The 23408-nt window shown below is 44.7% G+C and overlaps 2 protein-coding genes across 5 annotated transcripts in view; one reads left to right on the top strand and one right to left on the bottom strand.

The window, feature by feature from the left end:
- Positions 1-23408, bottom strand: part of LOC130290292 (60S ribosomal protein L36a-like) — a 196798-nt gene that overhangs the window by 52101 nt on the left and 121289 nt on the right. The gene's annotated exons all lie outside the window — the stretch shown is intronic.
- Positions 4851-23408, top strand: part of LOC130290290 (alpha-galactosidase A-like) — a 36729-nt gene continuing 18171 nt past the window's right edge. The window contains exons 1-5 of one of the 4 annotated variants that reach the window (XM_056537698.1): positions 4851-4979; positions 5374-5437; positions 5544-5602; positions 5696-5777; positions 21052-21260. In XM_056537698.1, the coding sequence (XP_056393673.1) occupies positions 21225-21260 (36 nt within the window). In that variant the 5' untranslated portion in view covers positions 4851-4979; positions 5374-5437; positions 5544-5602; positions 5696-5777; positions 21052-21224. The remainder of the gene's footprint in view (positions 4980-5373; positions 5438-5543; positions 5603-5695; positions 5778-21051; positions 21261-23408) is intronic. The other 3 variants (XM_056537697.1, XM_056537700.1, XM_056537699.1) reach the window with 3 other exon arrangements.

Genomic DNA, 23408 nt, shown 5'->3' with positions numbered 1-23408 from the left:
TATATGGGAGCGTCTATTTGACGCACCCGAGGATGCATCCTCCTAAGATACAGGATAATTGTGCCTTTATGTTATCATATAAAGTTGGTTGTGATGCATTTTTCGGAACATATGTTGTATTTTATTTATATTGTCATGGGTTATATACACTCCGTTGCATTGCTCCTCCTGTTGTCCATAGTGTACACCAATGGTGGACATTAGGCAGTCTAATATACTTTTTGCACCAATCCCCATGTTACTGATTATTGGGGGTTTATCATTTATTATTTTTGCATTATGTGACTTAATGATTATTATTGTTCTAACCGTATGCACAGGCGCAGGAGGGAACTCTTTGCGCAGGCGCAATGGTCACGGGCTGGGCACTGACGAGTGCGCTGGCTCGACCTTGTTTGATATGCTGCGCAAGCGCACCAGGTTTTTATTGGTGCACGGTGTAATGTAGACGCAGCGGTTCATACTCTGCCACACTTCCGGCGGAGGTGAACGGTGCTGCCTGCCCCATTTCCGGCGGCAGTGACGTTGGTGAAAACATGGAGGATTGGTGCAACAGAGGTATTACGCGGTCTATGGACAGGTGAATGTGATGATTGTTATAGATCTAGTATTATAAAACTGACCTTGGAGAACTCATTATCACTCCTGATGAAGCTGCTGTAGTGAGCGGCGGAACGCGTGGAGCGAGTTTGTTTCCCCCCCCCCCCCCCCCCCCCGGCCTGTGGTGATATACTTCCTTTATTTTGCTATGGTTGCTACCTGCCCTGCCTTTGTTTGTATCGGCGTCTGCACATTGCTTGAAGGCTTTTTACATGACACTAGTACACTTTATTGATTGTTTGGGTATATCTAGTATAGTGGTACTATATCTTCCTCATAAGCTTGCACTTGCACTTTACATAGTTTTTTTCCCCCTTTTTTGTTGCTATAGGCTACGACCTGTGTCATAGCAGCAGCTTGGTGCATACAGGCAGGTTTGTGGGTGTTTTTGTGTATTATAGTATATCTTCATACCACATTACTATTGGAGCAGGGCCGAGGGGGGTGGGGAGTGGGATTACTTTCCCTAACCCAGGTGTCATTTCTGTTTTAAATGGTTTTAATCATATGTGTTTTCTCGGGTCTTTGTGATAATTTGTGTATAATAAACATTCATTATATATGATCATGTTTGATGGTGTGCAATAATTCATGGCCACTAGCTTTTTTCTCTCCCTTTTTTCTACATAATAAGAAGAACACGCTGAAACTAACACACCCAAGTACTTAAATTGGGAAACCACAGGGAGACCCACCCTCTCCAGAATTGGCACAAGAGACCTTTGAGAGTTTGGTCTCCTCCTGGCCTGTGCTTCTTGTTGCGCTGAGCTTGATTGACAGCTGCACAAAGCCTCACTGAGCCTCACTGAGAAGCTACACAGACTAAAAGCTGCACAGAGCCTAACTGAAAGCTGCACAAAGCCTCACGTAAAACTGCACAGACTGAAAGCTGCACAGAGCCTCACTGAAAGCTGCACAGACTGAAAGCTACACAAAGCCTCACTGAAACCTGCACAGAGCCTGAGGCCTTCTATTCATCACAGCATTTCAACGATATAAGGGCAGATGTGGTCCCCCAGCATGCTTCAGTGATGTCATGCCTGCAGGGAAACGCCTACTTTCTCCTGCTGGGAGATTGCACTATTGAGCAAGAAAATAGGTAAGATACAGAGCTTTTTAAAGCTCTGACATTTTTTTTTATGGCAGGAGGAGTGTTAGAAGTAATAAGGGAACATAGCCTGAGTTAGTTTAGAAAAGTTTATTTGGTGACAGGTACTCTTTTATTCTACAATATCAGTGTCACTTTCTATATACCCTTCTAAGGTCAGTAATAATAGTATTATTATATTATATGTTTGTAATTCCGAATTTTGAATGGTGTGCCCTGCACTGTCTGTGCACATTAGAGCCGTGGTTGCATTCATTGGCAGGCCATGATACCAGTTTTATAGCCGACAACATCACTATGGCCCACCCAGGAAGAGCTGTTTTGCTTCTTTTTTCTCCTCACCTTCTAATGGCTATAATGTTTTGCATCAACAACGCTAAATAAGGGTGTAATATACTTGTGGCCATGTGGCCATTTTTCACTTTCAATTCTGGTCTCTTACTTCTTGAGGCACTGGCGGTGTCATTCTAAAGCTGTGGCTACCAGCCTTGCTAACATTGGTTAGCAGGGACACTGGGCCAGGTGAGGTGGGGGAGGGGACAAATTGTACTTTTTAATTGTACCTTTTTTTTCCCTCCATTATAAATGAATTGGAGAATAAAAAACAATATTTTAGCACTAAATTGAAGGAAAAAAAAAATCATGATTTTTTCACCATGCTGTAAAAATGACATGTTAATTATAATGATAACAGATTTATACTGCTTTTGTTATGTTTTAATGCTTCTAAAATAATTATGGCTTTAAAAACTTATAGGCCAGGTGAAGATGTAAAGGAAAGCAACTGACCACAACCAAATAAATCCAAAAAAAAGGAAGTAATTAAATATGAGTGTTAATTCAATCATGCTATGGCCGTAATATTTTGTCACGAAGAGGGGGTGCCATTTCATTGTCTACCTTGGGTGTCAAATGTTAGACTCATCTATTATACCAATTCCAGGACCCCATGTATAACACACAATTGGACAACCACTCTGAGCGCTTAGCCTATATTATGTACAGGACCTCCAGCATAAATGCAAAATGTGTCAGTATTCTCCATAGCAACCAAATTCCTCCCACTTCAGGGGTCTCTAACTAGAGCAGGGATACTCAACTGGCGGGCCCCGGTCCAGATCCAGACAGCGGCCGCCAGTCATCCAGATCTCCAGCTGGATACAAATGATACAAATGAACAGCCACAGCCCGGAGCAAGGGAACGCTGTGCTTCCTGCCTGGCGCTTCTCCAGTGATGCAGGCGGAGCGATTAGCCAGGCCAGACAAGAAGAGGTCAGAGCAGTGGAGCAGCACAGGACCTGAGACGGGGAGCCTACGCTGTCAGGTGAGCAGTCATTCCCCCCACCTGTGACTCTCCAGTTGTTACAGAACTCCAAGTCCCACCATCTGTCTATGCATGATGGGAGTTGTAGGTTGCAGCAGCTGAAGAGTCACAGTGATGTCATTTATTCTGGGGGTACAGTGACTTCATTTATACTGGGGGCACAGTGACTTCATTTATTAAGAGGACAAAGTGGCATCATTTATTCTGGGGGCACACCATACCAAGTGCCAGAAATATACCAGGGGCACAGCATGTGGCAGTAATATACCTGGAGAACAGCATGTGGCTTTAATATATTAGGGGCATAGCATGTGGCAGCACTATACCAGGGGCATAGCGTGTCAGTATAATACCATGGGAACAGCCTGCGGCATTAATATATTTAGGGGCACATCGTGCGGCAATATATTATTGCCGCACATTGTGCCCCTAAATATATTACTCAGGGGCATAGCGTGTGTCAGCAATATATTCTGGGGCACCACATGTGGCAGTAATATATTCAGGGACACAGTGTACAGCAATAATATATTCAGGGGCACAGCATGCAGCAGTAATATATTCAGGGGCACAGTGTGCTTCAGTAATATATTCAGGGGGTATAGTGTGTGGCAGTAATATATTCAGGGGCACAGTGTGTGGCAGTAATATATTCAGGGACACAGTGTACAGCAATAATATATTCAGGGGCACAGCGTGCAGCAGTAATATATTCAGGGGCACAGTGTGCTTCAGTAATATATTCAGGGGGTATAGTGTGTGGCAGTAATATATTCAGGGGCACAGTGTGTGGTAGTATTATATTCAGGGACATACAATGTGGCAGTGTTATATTCAGGGACATACAATGTGGCAGTATTTTATTCAGGGGTACAGTCTCTCAGTATCCCGAAAATACATTTACATCCTCCAGATTTCAGTTGTTTTACCTATTTCCTTCATGGCACTGCAGCCACTAGGTGTGAATCAGGCCTCAGCGCTTTGCTCGGACCTTTACCAGTGGCAGACCTGGATAAGCGGACCCTCACTAAAAATAGTTGAGTACCCCTGGACTAAAGGGTTATCTCCTCCTTTTAACATCATATAGTTTTTAGACCCCAAATTATATGTTGATTACTTTCTTTTTCTCATAGAGATCCAAATCCCCTGCATGACATGCTGCAGCCACCACTTCATGGAGCTAAGTTGCCAGCGGCATATTAGGGCAGATTTACTATGGTAAATGTACCAGAGGCATACATGCCTTGCACCACAAGTATTACAGAGGCTTTTATAGATACCATTATGCAGGGCTTGATAAGGGGGTGTGGCATTGGTCTAAAAAGGGGGGGTGGTCTATTAAGAATAGATCCGTCTTTTACATGAGGCTTTGTGCACCAAAACATTTTTGCACACAATTTTGCCATAAACTGAGCTAATAAATGGTCTAAACTTAAACTAGAAAGTCTTAAGATTTATCAAACAGCCCGAACCATTGTGAAAAATCCCGCACATTTTTACACTGTCTTCAGTCTCTGAGACTTTATAAGGTGTTAGTAAATTTGCCTAAAGTGTTTGAATTCAGTTCAGTGTAAGCAGTAGGTTCCCATTTAATGGTAGCCAGCATGTTATCATTGAAAACTATGGGGAAGATTTATCAAAACCTGTCTTGAGGAAAAGTTACTGAGATGCCCATAGCAACCAATCAGATCGCTTCTTTCATTTTTCAGAGGCCTTTTAAAAAATGAAAGAAGCAATCTGATTGGTTGCTATGGGCCACGCAGCGACTTTTCCTCTTCACAGGTTTTGATAAATCTCCCCCTATACAGTATGTACTGTATGTAATGTACATGTTATAGGCTGGTAAAGATGAGGCAGTGATGTCACAATGATGTCAGTGGTGTCATTAGAATTCCATCAGCCGCCTGAATCTTTGAGGGTTAGTGATGGAGAGCGACAGGATGTCAGGTCTGTGGGGTCCTTTATTAATATATTTTATGGGGCTTATTTACCACTAAAGATCTGGATTTTGACGTTATCACCTGTATGAAGCAGGATGTGGACTATGGGGGAGATTTATCAAAACCTGTCCAGAGGAAAAGTTGCCCAGTTGTCCATAGCAACCAATCAGATCGCTTCTTTCACTTTACAGAGGCCTTGTTAAAAATGAAAGAAGAAATCTGATTGGTTGCTATGGGCAACTCAGCAACTTTTCCTCTGGACAGGTTTTGATGAATCTCCCCCTATGCCACTATCAAGGGCATCTACCAGAACTGGTCCTGTGGCTGAAGTAATATTTAGGAGAATGGAAGTGTTTTTAGATATTATGGCTTATCATCGCTACTGTTTTATTCCTTAACAGTTTTCTATGTGGTGAGCGTAGGAGTGTTTGTGGTGGGCATTGCCCTGTTTAGGAAATTTTTCAGGTAAGTCCCTGCATTATTAGTTTATTCTGTACAGGGTTGGTGGGTTCATTCTGTACAGGACAATCACCTAATAGCTGCTAACCATTTGTTGTTTTGTTTATTTTAGAAAGAAAAGCCAATTTATGGTATTTAAGGACCTTGAGTCGGCCTACACCGATGATCCGTGTAATGATCATTTATAATAGACCTGCTGGGTATTGTTTTCTTCACTGTGTAGAATAGAGCAGAAGAGTCATGTTCTTCTTCTTGTTTTTGTAGTGGGATATTATCCAGATGAGGACTATGATTTTTCTAACTGTACCCTCATGATGGAGAGTGAGGAGTGAAGCGAAAAGATCAGGTAAGACGTTCATAGAGGAGGTGAAATTTGATGCAATTTTACCATATAATAGGCATGTTATGGCCCTGAAAATCTGCAGATGAATATTTTCTGCTATGTGTGAGTAATCTTTTGAAATCCCAATTCACATATATTGTACATAAATAGAAATTTGCTTAAAACAAATCTGTGAAATGTTGCCTAAATTATTTACCCATTGAAATATGGGAATAGGTTCAAAATTTCTCCCTCATTCTTAAGAGGAGTACCGTATATACTCGAGTATAAGCCGACCCGAATATAAGCCGTGGCCCCCTAATTTCACCCCCAAAAACCCAGGAAAATTTTGTGACTCGACTATAAGCCTAGGGTGGAAAATACATCATCCCCCCCTGTCATCATCCAGACCCCATCATTAACACCCCTGTCATCATCACCCTGTCATCATCCAGACCCCCGTCATCATCCCCCCCCCCTCTTCATCATCACCGCCTGTCAATCCCTTCATCAGTGATCTTCAACCTGCGGACCTCCAGATGTTGCAAAACTACAACTCCCAGCATCAGTGGCGTTGCTAGGGTTGGTGTCACCCGGTGCGGTAGAAAATGGTGTCACCCCCATACCTCCCCCCTCCCCCCAGTAAGTGTTTAGCCTGTTGTGACAGACACCACTGTTGTAGCGCATTGTGAGAAATTCCAGAATAATAATCAGATATACCAGTTGCCACAGAATAGGAAAGTGTTAAAGAAGTTTTCACCATTTATATATACAGCTCCCAGAATTACTTAACCTCTTCAGGTCATAGGGCGTATGGATACGCCCTGCATCCCGAGTCCTTAAGGACCGAGGGCGTATCCATACGCCCGTGGGAATTCCGGCCCCCACCGCTAGCCGGTTGGGGACCGGAGCCGGATGCCTGCTGAAATCGTTCAGCAGGCATCTCGGCATATCGCCCAGGGGGGTCATTCAGTCCAGCGATCTGCGGCGATTTCGGGTCAATCGGGTCTCCAGTGACCCGGAATTACCGGCTGTTCGGGGCCGTCTCTGACGGCCCCGAACAGCCAGAGCCTGCAAGGGTGAGGTGGCACTGGTGCCACCTCACGATCGCCCTGATTCGTCGGCCGACCAATAAGGGCGCCTGCTGCGGGTGTCACTCCCGCACCCGCTCCGCCCCTCTTCCGGAGGACGTGAGCGGGTGCGGGATGTGCACCCTGGGTGCTGGGGACCCCGACCCCCGGCGTCAATGTTGGGATCGGGGCCCCAGGAGCAGCGGCGGCGGGACTGACCTCATGCGGCTGGATCGTTGGAGGTGAGTGACAGCCTCCTGCTGTTGCTTAGCAACAGCTTCCAGCATGCAAAAAGGGCATGCTGGGAGCTGTAGTTATGCAACAGCAGGAGGCAGACCACCACAACTCCCAGCATTCCCTTATGGGCATGCTGGGACTTATGGTTTTGCAACAGCTGGAGGCACATTTTTTCTATGGAAAAGTGTACCTTCAGCTGTTGTATAACTACAACTCCCAGCTTGCACAAACAGCTAAAGTGCATGCTGGGAGTTGTAGTGGTGCATCTGCTGGTTGCATAACTACAACTCCCAGCATGCCCGTTGGCTGTGGGTGACTGCTGAGAGTTGTAGTTTTGCAACAGCTGAAGGCACACTGGTTGTGAAACTCAGAGTTTTTTTTTACCTAACTCAGTGTTTCACGACCGGTGTCACTCCAGCTGCTGCAAACTACAACTCAGCAGTCACCTTACACCATGCACCGTACATGCTGGGAGTTGTAGTTTTGCAACAGCTGGAGGCACACTGGTTGTGAAACACTGAGTTGGGTCACAAACTCAGTGATACATAACCAGTGTGCCTACAGTTGTTGCAAAACTACAACTCTCAGCAGTCACCGACAGCCAACGGGCATGCTGGGAGTTGTATGCAACAGCTGGATGTCGTCCCCCCCCCCCCAATGTGAACGTACAGGGTACACTCACAGGGGCGGAGGATTACAGTAAGTATCTGGCTGCAAGTTTGAGCTGCCGCAAACTTTCTGCTGCAGCTCAAACTGCCAGCGAGAAACTACTGTGAACCCCCCGCCTGTGCGACTGTACCCTAAAAACACTACACTACCACAAAAAATAAAATAAAAAGTAAAAAACACTACATATACACATACCCCTACACAGCCCCCCTCCCCAATAAAAATGAAAAACGTCTGGTACACCACTGTGTCCAGAACGGAGCCTCCAGCTGTTGCAAAACAACTCCCAGTATTGTCGGACAGCCGTTGACTGTCCAGGCATGCTGGGAGTTTTGCAACAGCTGGAGGCACCCTGTTTGGGAATCACTGCCGTAGAATTCCCCTATGTCCACCCCTATGCAATCCCTAATTTAGGCCTCAAATGCGCATGGCGCTCTCACTTTGGAGCCCTGTCGTATTTCAAGGCAACAGTTAAGGGTCACATATGGGGTATCGCCGTACTTGGGAGAAATTGTGTTACAAATTTTGGGGGGTGTTTTCTGCTTTTACCCTTTTTAAAAATGTAAAATTTTTGGGAAAACAAGCATTTTAGGTAAAACATTTTTTATTTTTTTTACATATGCAAAAGTCATGAAACACCTGTGGGGTATAAAGGTTCACTTAACCCCTTGTTACGTTCCCCGAGGGGTCTAGTTTCCAAAATGATATGCCATGTGGGGATTTTTTTGCTGTCCTGGCACCATAGGGGCTTCCTAAATGTGGCATGCCCCCAGAGCAAAATTTGCTTTCAAAAAGCCAAATGTGACTCCTTCTCTTCCGAGACCTGTAGTGCGCCAGCAGAGCCCTTTTCACCCCCATATGGGGTGTTTTCTGAATCAGGAGAAATTGGGCTTCAAATTTTTAGGGGTATTTTCTGCTATTACCCTTTTTAAAAATTTAAAATTTTTGGAAAAACAAGCATTTTAGGTAAATTTTTTTTTTTTTTACATTTGCAAAAGTCGTGAAACACCTGTGGGGTATTAAGGCTCACTTTATCCCATGTTACATTCCCCGAGGGGTCTAGTTTCCAAAATGGCCATGTGTTTTTTTTTTGCTGTTCTGGCACCATAAGGGCTTCCTAAATGCAACATGCCCCCCAAAAACCATTTAAAAAAAAACGTACTCTCCAAAATCCCCTTGTCGCTCCTTCGCTTCTGAGCCCTCTACTGCGCCCGCCGAACACTTTACATAGACATATGAGGTATGTCCTTACTCGAGAGAAATTGGGCTACAAATACAAGTAAAAATTTTGTCCTTTTACCCCTTGTAAAAATTAAAAAATTGGGTCTACAAGAACATGTGAGTGTAAAAAATGAAGATTGTGAATTTTCTCCTTCACTTTGCTGCTATTCGTGTGAAACACCTAAAGGGTTAAAACACTTACTGAATGTCATTTTGAATACTTTGGGGGTGTAGTTTTTATAATGGGGTCATTTATGGGGTATTTCTAATATGAAGACCCTTCAAATCCACTTCAAACCTGAACTGGTCCCTGAAAAATACTAAGTTTGAAAATTTTGTGAAAAATCGGAAAATTGCTGCTGACCGTTGAAGCCCTCTGGTGTCTTCCAAAAGTGAAAACTCATACATTTTATGATGCAAACATAAAGTAGACATATTGTATATGTGAACCAAAAAAAAAAATGTATTTGTAATATCCATTTTCCTTACAAGCAGAGAGCTTCAAAGTTAGAAAAATACAAAATTTTCAAATTTTTCATCAAATTTACGGATGCAAGTATCGACAAAAATTTACCACTATGTTAAAGTAGAATATGTCACGAAAAAACAATCTCGGAATCAGAATGATAACTAAAAGCATCCCAGAGTTATTAATGCTTAAAGTGACAGTGGTCAGATGTGCAAAAAACGCTCCGGTCCTTAAGGCCAAAATGGGCTCCGTCCTGAAGGGGTTAAAGGGGTACTCCACTGGAAAACATTTACTTTTATATCAACTGGTGCCAGAAAGTTAAACAGATTTTTAAATAACTTCTATTTAAAATCTTAATCCTTACAGTACTTATAAGCTGTTGTATTCTCCACAGGAAGTTGTGTAGTTCTTTCCAGTCTGACCACAGTGCTCTCTGCTGACACCTCTGTCCATGTCAGGAACTGTCCAGAGCAGAACAGGTTTGCTATGGGGATTTGCTCCTACTATGGACAGTTCTTGACATGGACAGAGGTGTCAGCACAGAGCACTGTGGTCAGACAGAAAATAAATTAAAAAAGAAAAGAACTTCCTGTGAATCGCTTATACAGCAGCTAATAAGTACTGGAAGGATTAAGATTTTAAAGTATAAACAAACAGTAAAAAGAAAGCCGGCACCCTCTCTCAAGACACCTGTCTACAACCAAAAACAACTGACCAGAAAGAAACTGGAGAGACAAACCGCTTCTCATACAACTTTCTCACCACTTTCTCCATTGACCATAAAAACATCAAGAAAATCCTAGAGGAACACTGGAAGATTTTCCTCATGGATCCTTTCTTGAAAGATTCAATTCCAGCCAGACCACAAATCATCTTCCAGAAAACCAGGTCATTGAAGAACATCCTGGCCCCCAGCAAGCTCAAAACCACTAACAAAAAATATTCCCTGACAGGTGAAGAAAAAATAGTGGGATTCTACAAATGCTGCGGCACAAACTGCAAATGCTGCGCCAACATCAAAAACAGATGTAAAGAAATAACATCCAAAACTACAGGGGATACCTACAGAATAAAGAGCTGCATGTCATGCAAATCCTCTTTTGTTGTCTATCTCCTCGAATGCCCTTGTGGCATCCTATACATTGGAAGAACAACACAAATGCTGAGCAGCCGAATGAACAAGCATCGCTCGAATGTGAAGAACGGATACCAACTGCACAGCATATCGAGGCATGCAGCCTCCCACCATAACTGCAGTTTTACTGGCTTTACAGTCACCCCGATATAAGAAATTCCCGCATCCACAAACAGAAGATATACCCAATTATGTAGGAGGGAAAACTTCTGGATATTTAAAATGAAAACTTTGACCCCCATGGGATTCAATGAATACATTGAACATACTGTATAACCTCCAGTATCTCGTAATATCCGCCATCTTCATAAGAACAGTAGGCGCAACTGTGATTGGTCTACTCACCATCACACAATACAATCCTATTGCCTTTACCGGACACTCTAACCACGTCCTGAATTCCGTTTTTGCAAGAATCAGTCGGCATTCCTCTGATTGGTCTAAAAGACATCACAAACTCACAGCTTATTGGTCGCAATTTTTTTCATGTCTCCCGCTATTTTCGACTAAGAATATCTTTGCGTTTATTGGCCCCCAGCTGATTAGTTCATCCCACATCACTAGGACAAGCCTGGTCTGGCACGTCCCACATACAGTAGCAGATGACGTATCCGCTCCCTGGCTTCCCATTGGTCACCACCCCATTCAACACTGACAGCGGACTATTCTAACCAAATAAGTTCTCCCTGACAACCAATGACGCAATGAGGTACAATTTATTCGCATTGGTCGCTCCTCACCATAGACCTAACAGCGGCAAATGCAAAATCAATTTTTGCCCGAAACACCAAACGGATAGTACAATACACCACAAACAAAGGTTATCAAACACCGACTATGTATTCCTGATATTTTTATGTTACACAAATGTTTTTTTTTTTAAACGTGTGTCTATCTGGCTCCGCCCAGATGTATCTCTGACCTCTGCCCAGATGTTTTGTTTCTGTAGCAATTGATATCGAAGGAACTATCCTTCGAAACGCGTCTTGCACACCATGTAAAAGGGTTTAATGTGTTGAATAAATACATTGTTACTTTTTTACACAGTCTCCTCCATGACTGTGATATCCACAAGGCAGCGCCACCAGCAGAACTTTTTTTCTGAAACTTACCTTGCGAGACAATGGCTTGGCCCGCACCCCTGTCATGGGTTGGTTACACTGGGAGAGGTTCATGTGTGAGATGGACTGTGTAAGGAACCCAAACAACTGCATCAGGTGAGGGCAGGGCGGACGGGCAACGAGGAAGTGGCGGCTACAGTCACGAGATACAGTCTGCACTTACAGGATCTGAGGCTCTCCAGCTGTTGCAAAACTACAACTCCCATTATGCCCTGACAGTCACGGCTGTCAGGACATTATGGGAGTTGTAGTTTTGCAACAGCTGGAGAACCACAGGCAGGTGCATCCCTTTTCTGTATATTCTATGTATTCTGTAGATGTCAGTGGCTTCGCCTTACACAGGTCAGGCCAAAGAAGTGTTGTCCAAACAACGTGCCTCCAGCTGTGGCAAAACTACAACTCCCAGCATGCCTGAACAGCATACGGCTGCCCGGGCATGCTGGAAGTTGTAGTTTTACCACAGCTGGAGGCACGCTGTTTGGAAAACACCAGGCTAAAGTTATATATGGGTCCCATCAAAGCCACAATACATTGTGACTTCGCTGATGGAACTATGGTGAAACTCCTTATATGATTGGAAATGGTCACAGGGTTACACCCAACTTTTTCCCCTTAATGGGGTACTCCGGCGCTAAGACATCTTATTCCCCTATCCAAAGAAAAGAGGCTAAGATGCCTGATCGCGGGGATCCCGCCGCTGGGGACCCCCGTGATCTTCCACACTGTACCCCGTTAGAATGAGCCCCCGGAGCGTGCTCGCTCCGGGTCTGATTACTGGCGATCACGGGAACGGAGCATAGTGATGTCACGGCTCCGCCCCCATGTGACATCACGCTCCGCCTCCTCAAGGCAAGCCTATGGAGGGGGTGTGACAGTGTGACGTCACACGGGGCGGAGCCATGACGTCACTATGCTCCGTCCCGGGGGCTGATTCTAACGGGGTGCGGCGTGGAAGATCACAGAGGTCATCAGCGGCTGGACCCCCGCGATCAGGGGATAAGATGTCTTAGCGCCGGAGTACCCCTTTAAAGAATAATGGTGATAGGAGCGGGGCTGTGAAAATCTACGTCCCTGAGCGGGGCTGAGGTGATAGGAGCGGGACTGTGAAAATCTACATCCCTCCTCGCCTCCTGAGGGAGGTGCGAGGAGGGAACTGTGTAGGGGGCTGAGGGAGGTGCAGAGCTGCGGAGGGGCGAATGCAGAACTACATAAGACACAGTTCTGCACCTCACACCGGCTTTGCGCAATGGAGGTAGGACCAGGGCCGAATTAACGTAGGGGCTGAATGGAGCTGCAGCTCCAGGCCCCTACATGAAACTAGGCCCAGCTCTGCCCACATAGGCTTCCCAGCGCCAACTCACGATCACAGTGTGAAGATAGGGCCAGCCTTACGACCTCCCAGGCTGGTTCTTTTGCACGACTTACAGCCCCAGGTCATATGCCTACGTCAGGTAGAAGACTCTTCCCCCTGCATTTGATGCTGTGTACGACTTTAAGGAGCATGGAAAAGCTGGGTGATCATTTCTCACCTAGCTGTTTCATACTCCTGAATGGCATATCTGCTTATAATAGGTAAGCTGTTGTTAAAAACAGATATGCCTATAAGCAGATATGCCATTCAGGAGCATGAAAAAGCTAGGTGACAATTTTGCACCAAGCTTTTCCAAGTTCCTGAATTGCATATCTGCTTATAATAGCTCAGCTATTATAAACACATATGCTATTCAGAAGCATGGAAAAGCTCTGTGTGAAAAGCTTTTCCACGGTCCCAAATGACATATCTTCCTATAGCAGTACCACTTTATGTACCGATTCACGTCTTCAGCCGCTCAGTGAGGTTTAGAGACCACAGACAGACCCAAGAGTTACTATTAGGCTATGTTCACACAGTGAGGCTATGACTTCACAAGCTCCCAGTGCCAACTCCAGCGTTCGGAACAGTTTGTTCCAAACGCTGAGCAGCGAAGTACCCCTTTAAGAACAAAAAGTCCGGAGAAAAGATTTGCAAGAAAACTTAAACTATCTGTTGATCGCAGCGTCTGAAATTAAGAAAATGAACGGAGCTGATTGGGACCATCGCGGTGAAATCGCAATGTCCGATCAGCTGAGTGGACGGCGGGAGAGCCCTTACCTGCCTCCTCTCCATCCGATGGGTAATCTGATGTCCCCAGCCAGGCTCTGCAAGCTGGAGCAGCAGAGCACTGATATCACTGATCAATGCAGAGCCAAACTAAATGATTGCATGGTATAGCCCCCTATGGGGACTACAAAAAAAAGGGAATAAGCCCCTCCCTTAATAATAATTTGAACTCTACCCCCACCCCATTTTTTTTTAAATAAAATAATGTTATCAAATATAAACATATGTGGTATCACTGCGTGCATAAATGTCCAAACTATTAAAATATAATGTTAGTTAAATGGCACACTTGATAGCGTACACGTAAAAAAAATATCAAAGTCCAAAATTGTGCATTTTTTTTTTTTTTAAACTGTCAATTTTTATTAAATTTCATTAAGTAACAAAAGACGACATCCAACAGGAGGAAAAGGGAATGCAATCCCAAGAAGCAATACAAGATCAGATGCTTTACAGTAGAGTAACAATGATACAATCCACAGCAGAACATAAGCTACCAACTATGCTAATGAGAACAAAAAGAGCAGTTTCAAATCATAATACTAAAAAGAAAAAAAAGGGGGGGGACATGGAGAGAGCACAAACAAAACAACACCAGACAAACAGAGAAGAAGGAAGGGGCACTGACAGAGGGGAAACCACAAAAGGAAAGAGAGAGCGAAAAGGGAGTAAAGTAGGTCCGAGGGAGGAGACAGAAAAGGCAGAAAGCCTACGGGGGCTGTCTATCTGTGAAACTATCCCACGAATCCCAAATAGCCAAGAACGTGGGGATGTTATTGTATAAGGAGGTGGTAAGATATTCTAGGGAATGTATCTCATGAATCCTAGCCAGGAGGTCGCCTTCAGATGGAGGCAAGGTCAGCTTCCAATGCTTTGCAATAAGGGTCTTAGCAGCAAGAACAATATGTAGGAAGAGCATTGAGGGAGAGTGATAGGAGTGTTAAGGTCTTCCTCCCTATGGCTCATATGACGATGGGAGGGGGAGAGCCATCCGGGGGGGACAATAAATAGGAGTATATGCTAGAGAGCAGTCCCCTCGTCTGTGCCCCCCCCCCCCACACACACACACACAACCTCTCAAAACCCGTTTGGAGAGAGACTACCAGTGAGCTCCGTCTAGTAGAGAAGTAACGGCGAAGTTGTGAATAGTGAGCCTCTTCAGAAGTAGGGAGGTCCCAGCGAGCAATCATGTGGTCAAAGGAGGGGAACATACGAGTACGGGGGTCCACTATGTCCGCCCAACAGAAAAGGCCCCTAGCACCCCATTCCCGTACCATTCTAGAGGTCAAACCCGGAGGAAAGTCAGGATGATAGAGAAAAGATTGGATAGGAGAGAAGTCTAAAGCGCCTAAAGCAATAGGGGATTCAGGGGAAGGGATCGGAACCGACCATAGGAAAGAGTTGGGATGGAAAGGGGCTAACTAGGGCTGGGCGGTATGAGCAAAAACGTGTATTACAGTATTTTTTTAAGTGATGGCGGTTCCAGGGTATTTAACAGTATCCTCCCCTATGTGACCTGGGCGCTGTCCCCACATCATGTCACCCGCGTGCACTCCTCTGCTCATCCACCTATGAGTTGCGGGCCGCCGGCGCTAGAAATCTGTACTACAAATAACGTTTCCCGGGCTGCAAAAATAAACAAAATAAACTTTAACCTGCCTACGTTTCCCCGTTGCTCTGCTACCGTCTTCACTGTCCTGCGCTGTGGTCCTCTTGCTGTTTTCTAGGGATGGGAAAGTCACAGAGCCGCCAGCCTATCATCGGCCGGGGCGGGACATCGCTGTGGCCGGTGATAGGCTGACGGCTCTGTGAAGTTCCCATCCCCAGGACCTCAGCGGAGCGACCATGAGGAGGGACCACGTCGGAAGGTAAGTTAAAGTTTGTTTTGTTTATTTTTGCAGCGTTACTTGTAGTACAGATTTCTAGCGCCAGCGGCCCGCAACTCATATGTGGATGAGCAGAGGAGCGCACGCGGGTGACATGATATGGGAACAGATGTGGGGACAGCTCAGCTGATAATTCATATGGTGGGGGGGGGAGCAGAATAGCGCTCGTGGGTCAAATATGATTAGTTCCCCGATGTGGGGACAGCGTGCTGCGGCGGATAATTCACTCATTCGAGGGGGGAGGCGCCCAACCGGTATTGAGGTATAGGCAAAATTCATATCATGAGCAAAAAAAATTTCTGTATTCGGTATGAACCAGTATACCGCCCAGCCCTAGGGCTAACCATAATTTTTCCAACTCCATCCACTTACTGTATGCGTGATAAGTAGACCAGGCTGCCAGGCTACTTGATGACATCAGGGACACCCAGCCCACCACAGGACCTGCTAGCCAGCATTACCAACATTGGGAGGCGGTGCCGTCTACCATCCCATATGAACCAAAAAAATCGCTGATTGGAAGGAACACAACATGACCAGAGGGACCCGCACCGGAAGCATCTCGAAAAAGTAAAGCAACTTAGGGAGGATAGTCATTTTCACCGCCGCAATGCGCCTGAAAAAAGAAATATACTGCGACCTCCATTTGTCCATCAGGGCACGTAGCTCACTAAAGAGGCGAGGGTAGTTAGAGTAGAGAGAAGAGTAGCAAGGGGAGAGCAACACACCTAGATAAGAGATAGCAGAGGGAGACCAACGAAAAGAGTAGTCAGCCTGCAGAAGGGAGGTTAAGCGGCATAGCTTCCGATTTAGAGAGGTTGACCTTATAGCCCGACACAAGACCATAAGCATGCAGTTGTTTGTACAAAGAAGGCAGAGACAGGAGAGGGTTAGTGAGAGTAAGCATGATGTCGTCAGCAAAAAGGCAGATCTTGAAGTCCCTACCGTGGAGAGAGACACCTGAGATGTTCGGATCCCCCTTAATCAGGGCAGCAAGGGGCTCTATGCATAAGGCAAAAATCCGTCACATAAGGTAAAGATTGAGAAGGAAGCATGAGGAAGTTTGAGAGAGGCCGTGGGAGAGGAGTAGAGACCCCGCAGAGTAGTGAGAAGGTTGCCGGAGATACCGAACTTTTGGAGGGTAGCAAACATTGACGGCCAACCCAGCCTATCGAAGGCCTACCACCACCCTCCTCGTGTTATCACCACCCTGCCGACAAGGGATAAATCCCACCTGATCTTTATGTATAAGAGAAGGCATAAAACGGCAGAGGCGGTTCGCTAACAATTTAGAAAACGATTTCAGGTCAGAATTGAGGAGGGCAATGGGCCTGCAACTAGAGCAGTCATGGGGGTCCTCAACATCAGGTTAAGCAGAGAGTGAAGGAAGGATTGCGAGATTCTGCGGTGGTTGGCAGTATGACTCGCCAACCACTGGCAACCAGGAAGAGGATCGCGGTGGAGACCGGAGTGGGTTACCGGGGGGAGCGAAGGAAGGTATGTATCTCTTTATTTTATTTTTTTACTGCTGGCAGTATGGAAGACAATTTTTCCATCCTGGAGTACTCCTTTAATTTTGGTGCATGTAGTTACAATTTTTTTAAGCAGTAAAATAGAATAAAAACTACATAAATTGGGTATCCTTGTAACCGTATGGACCTATGGGGATTTGCTCCTACTCTGAACAGTTCCTGACATGGACAGAGGTGTCAGCAGAGAGCACTGTGGTCAGACTGAAAAGAACTACACAAGTTTCTCCGTAGTATGCAGCAGCTGATAAGTACTGGAAGGATTAAGATTTTTTAAATAGAAGTAATTTACAAATCTGCTTAACTTTCTGGAACCTATTGATGTGAAAAAAAAATTGTTTTCCACTGGAGTACCCCATTTAAATTTGAATCCCACCCCTGGGAATAACTTTTTGAAATGGCCCATTGCAGAGCTTAAATGGGCACTGTCACCAACTTTATTTTTTGATATGTTGTAGTACTTATGTACTACAACATATCTCTAATATACTGTTATTATTTTTTTTTTTTTTCATTAAAAAGGTTTAATTTACATTTAAAACCGGCTACTGAAAAAGGACTGATTTTGGACTGGCAATCAGTCCTTTTTCAGTTAGGCTGCACTCGCTCCCTATCTGTCAATCAGACAGGCGGGAGCGAGCACATTGGCTCCCCGGCCACTGGCTGGGAGGCCACTCCTCCCGCACATCCCCTCCGCCGCCTCGTCGCCGCCGCTGTCCCTGCACGCCCACTGCCGGACTCTGCAGTAACTGCAAGTGTAATGAGGGAACGGGGTAAGCGGGGCGGGGGGGGGGGGAGGAGGGAACGGGCTAGTGCTGTAGCGGGGGGGGGGGGTAACGGGCTAGCAAAAAAAAATAGGATGATGGGAGCTACCCTTTAATGAAAAGATGCTCCCGAATTGTAATTTTATAGAGAATGCAAGTATTTAATTTAAAACAGACCTATCAGGAGAGCAGACAGGTCCTCTTTAAAGAAGGAGTCCAGGAATTAATTTATTGATTGCTTATAAAGCGCAGCATAGTATGTCACTGTTTCTAATAAGACCATATTTTCCAGCGAACAGCTCTTTATGCAGATGGCAGTCTCCAGAAAGTTAAACAGATTTGTAAATTACTTCTATTAAAAAATCTTAATCCTTTCAGTTCTTATGAGCTGCTGAAGTTGAGTTGTTCTTTGGCTCTCTATTGACATCTGTCTGGGGAACTGTCCAGAGTAGAAGCAAATCTCAATAGCAAACCTATTCTACTCTGTGCAGTTCCCGAGACAAGCAGAGACGTCAACAACTCAACTTCAGCAGCTGATGATTATTGGAAGGATTAAGATTTCTTAATAAAAGTAATTTACAAATCTGTTTAACTTTATGGAGCCAGTTGATTTATAAAAATAAAATATAGAATACCCCTTTTAAAGAGAATCTGACAGCTAGTTCACCCACACTAAACCCAGTATACTATAGTGTGGGTTAATAGCTGTAAAATAAGGGGTTACTCAATGAAATCCGGGGTTTGTGTGCAGAATTATGCTTGGAAATAGTTTTATTCCTAATGCGCCTTAGCGCACATTGTAACTGGGGAGCTCATCTGTATTCACCCCCAGCCCACCCCGGTCTCCCATCCTTTGACCCCGTTCTCCTTCCCAGAAAGCATAAGAAAGCCGGGGCTGAAGGATGGAAGGCCAATTCCAGTAGCTCCAGGGGAGTGGTGAGAGGTAGGTTAAAGTTTGTTATTTTTCTTGCTGCACTCCTGGCAAATTTAGAAAAAAAAAACACACACACTGGATAACTCCTTTTAAAGGAGATATCCAGTGCTGAACAACTTATCCCCTATCCTAAGGTAAGTTTTAGATCGCGGGGGTCAGACTGCTGGGGCCCCCAGCGATCTCCTGTACGGGGCCCCAGCAGCCCGAGGGAAGGGGGCGTGTTGACCACCGCACGAAGCGCCAGCTGACATGCACTCTCAATACAACTCTATGGCAGAGCCGGAGCGCTGCCTTCAGCAATCTCCGGCTTCACCATAGCGATGTATTGAGGGTGTGTGTCGGCCGCCGCTTGTGCGGTGGTTGACACCCGCTATCTGGACAGCAAGCCGGGGCCCCTTACATAGGGTCACGGGGAGACACCATCCCCCCCCCAGCGATCTGAAACTTAGGATAGAGAAGTTTTTCACTGGTCTGCCCCTTTAAGAGGCTTTGTATTTTTGTATAGAAGAGAAAGTCTCTCAGACTCCTAAAATGCTTTGAACCAACACATTGGCAGTCCTGTGTTACTGCACTTCCTGAACTGACAGGGAATACACTAAAGAATACTATAGGTGCTTCTTGTCAAGAGCCTGTCCAGTGTTGATATCGTCAGAATGGTAGCACCCACTGTATATTTTAACAAAACATAATTTGTTGTAAGGTAAATGCCAATAAGTGGTTAAAGAGGATATCTCAAGATCTAAAGTCATCACTTGTCCACAGGATAGGTAATAACTTGCTGATTATAAGGGATCCAACCACTTTAGTGATCAAGAGAATGAAAGTCCCTTGTCCAATAATGAACTTAGTAACACAGAGCTGTAGCTAGCCCTTTTTTGTGCCTGGGGCGAGAACAGAAAATTGCGGACCCCCTGTAGGTAGGTAGCTTGGCCCCGGTTTCACCCCTTTTACATGAGGGGTACATATGGGTGTCAGAGAGGTGTACATGGGTGACAGATGGCTAACAGAGGGGTGTACTTGGGAGACAGAGGGGTGCACATGGGTGCCAGACGGGTGTACAGGAGTCAGATGAGTGTAGAGATATGACCGAGGGTTGTACATGGATGACAGAGGTGTAGAGGGGTGTACATGGATGACAGGGCATACAGGGATAACAGGGGTGTAAAGGTATTACAGGGGTGACAAAGGGTTGTAGAGAGGTTACATCAGGTGACAGAGGGATGTACAGGGGTGTAGAGGGGTGACAGAAGGGCAGGGGTTCAGTACCTGAAGCTGAGTAGGCCTCTGTCAGCGCCGCCCCTGCTCCTTCATTCTGCTGAGGGACCCGGGAGAATCCAGAGTCCAGAGCTGCTCCACAGGAGAGGGAGGATACACGAGGATTGGAGCGGCAGCATCACCCGTCCTCGCACTGCACAAAGGCTTCTCTCCAGCCCAGCTTGCATGCCTTTAATTCACAGGTGCACAGGCCTGGGCAGGAAAATCAAAAAATCTTAGTGCCATATTTCACACCAGAGTGTCCTGGCACCCCATTTGGGAAGCATTGCCTAGTGTAATGTGTGCCAGACTCCCTGTGCAAGCAGGTGCATCGGCCAGGGCCAGTCCAGTCCTGGTTGCTGCGACCCCTTGCAACAATGCGCCTGAGGCGATCGCCTCACTTGTCTCATGGGAGCTACAGCCCTGGAGTAACAGTATACATGTTCTGCCACCACTCCATTCACTCTCTATTGGAATTTCAAACATTGCCGAGCACCGTACTCTATATACTGTGCTGTTCTCTTGATAGATGCGGGTCCCAGTGCTCGGAGCCCTCCATTCAGCCAGTTATCACCTATTCTATAAATAGATAATATATATATATTTTAAATATTAGGATAACCCCATTTACTATAGTAAATTTGAAAGTGACAGATTTACTTTCTGCAATAAAAGAACAACTTGGGAGTAGAATACAGAGTATGATCCTACTTATGTACAAATGCTCTGTATAAAGCACACTATGTCTAGTAAAGTTTAAAGGTCATTTTATTAAGTTTTATGTTGAAAAAAATAAACATGATTTTCAACAACGAATTAGCAAAAAAAAGAAGGATAAATGTACAACTTGTAAACCTTGTCTCTTGCAGTATAACTGCATGTTTTGTCATTTTATACACCCAGATTCACTCCCATGGATTACTGCTTGGAATATATCAGGATCTTGGCATAAAGACTTGTGCTGGATATCCAGGAAGCCAGGGATTTTAGGAGTTGGATGCACAAACCTTTGCTGACTGGGGTGTAGATTTGCTCAAATTTCATGATTATTATGAAAATCTGGAGCAGTTGGAAGAAGGTAAGTGCCAGAAAATAGTGTACATTATTGTTGTGACATTGTAGGATCCTTTAAGAAAAGAGGCTTCAGTATGTAAGCCTGCCAAAAGGAAACATCAAGTAGGTATTGATATATAATGATATAGACATGACTGGAGTCCCTGGGGACTCAATAACCTGTTTCTAAAATGTTATTGTAAAGATATATATTTGCTAAATTTTAATTCCATAGATGTTATGATCAATAGCACTTGCACCGCCTCATTGGTTTACAGAGGGAGGGGTTTCCTCTGTCACCCATTAGTGCCCCTGCATTCAGATCATGGAGTGTCGATAGGTTGTCATGGTAGGCCGAGGTCTGATGAAGGTCTAATATATGGTACACGTGTATACCATGTCTATTATATTAGTACAAGTGTACGGTATGCCACGTGCGCTGTGTAAATATGTGGAAACGTGCACCAGTAGCAGAAATAAGTCAGATGTTGGTATTTGGGTGCACTTATTTGATGCATTGTATGTTCTTTGGTTTACTGTTTGGTTATTCCCATCCCAGATATTTTTGTAGATATGCCATTACTCTCTAAAAGTTGTCATTCCCACAGGATCCCCACCTAATGAGGTGACTGCTGCATATAAGAGGAGAATCATATAGGTGCTCAATAAAGGGGGCTGTACTATTGACATATTTATGTTAAACCCATTTTGGGGAAAGATGATCTTTGGAATTACTATGGAGTCATATGATAAACAAGTTCTACTTCAGTTGTGTACATTCACTTTTATGGGAGATTTGTTTGTTTAGCTGTTTCCATAAAAAAAAGATGGAGCCATGCACAAGTGGAGCAGGTTTATTGTATTCTAGAGTGTCTCATCCAAAGACTTAAGATACCCATACATAGGGGATAAGAGACGACCAACAGCGATCTCTGCTAATCCCTCCATGAGGCCAAGCATCCATGTAGCCAGACTCCACTGACAGTGGCTTATCTGTCCAAGAACAAAAAGATTTAAGCAGTTTAAATCCAACATGTCTGATCCTTCTTTTCTCCAATAACTTCTACCAGGGAGAGTTAAATGGGTACTCTGGTGGAAAACAATTTTTTTTTAATTAACTGGAGCCAAAAACAGATTTGTAAATTACTTCTATTTAAAAATCTTAATCCTTCCAGTATTTATCAGCTGCTGTATGCTCCACAGGAAGTTGGATAGTTCTTTACTGTCTGACCACAATGCTCTCTTTCCGTGTCAGGAACTGTCCAGAGTAGGAGCAAATCCCCATAGCAAACCTCTCCTGCTCCGGACAGTTCTTGACACGGACAGAGGTGTCAGCAGAGAGCACTGTGGTCAGGCAAAAAATAAAAGAACTTCCCGTGGAGCATACAGCAGCTAAGTACTGGAAGGATTAAGATTTTTAAATGGAAGTAATTTACAAATTTGTTTAACTTTCTGGCACCAGTTTATTAGAAAAAATTTTGTTTGCCACTGGAGTACCCCTTTAAGAGGCCCCATACACATTAGACAGTCATCCAGTCCCACCACAATGGGCAGGTTGTTGGCTTTTTTTCTAAGATTTATGAGGGGGGGGGGGGGGACTTTTGAAACACACAAGGACAAACCCCGACATACAGTGCATATTTTTTATTTATTACACATAAGCTTAAGTGTAAGGCTAGACCAACTTCCATAGACCTTTTTTAGTTTGTTTTTTCATTTGTATTTCTACAGGTTACCGCAATATGTCTATAGCATTGAACCGCACAGGTAGAAATATAGTGTATTCTTGTGAGTGGCCACTTTATGCCCATCGTTTCACAAAAGAATGAAAAAATAGTGCTCTTCATACAGTGAAAAGATGTGTCCTTTTTAGAAACTAAAATTTGTATAAAACTGAAATTGCTCTAGAACCCATATGTACACATGTCAGAAATAACAAGGCAAACTGGCCAATTGTACCTTTCCCATTGTGTCAGTTTAGCCAGCAGTTTGCTACCCCAAACCTCAAGGTAGTGAAGATAGGTGCAACTGGGATAAGTATAGCGTGATCTTATGGCTGCCTGGTGCCCTGTGAAACCAGTATTAGCTGTTACATTCCCAGGCTTTTTAAAGGGTAGTTTTTACAGTAGAGACACCAAAATCTTAGGCAATTGGTTACCTTTGTTTAAGGGCT

The sequence above is a fragment of the Hyla sarda genome, chromosome 9 (assembly GCF_029499605.1).
Source record: "Hyla sarda isolate aHylSar1 chromosome 9, aHylSar1.hap1, whole genome shotgun sequence".
In the NCBI taxonomy this organism is placed as follows: Eukaryota; Metazoa; Chordata; class Amphibia; order Anura; family Hylidae; genus Hyla; species Hyla sarda.
Note: the sequence above shows the minus strand (reverse complement) of the source record. Positions and strands in the feature narration are given on the sequence as shown.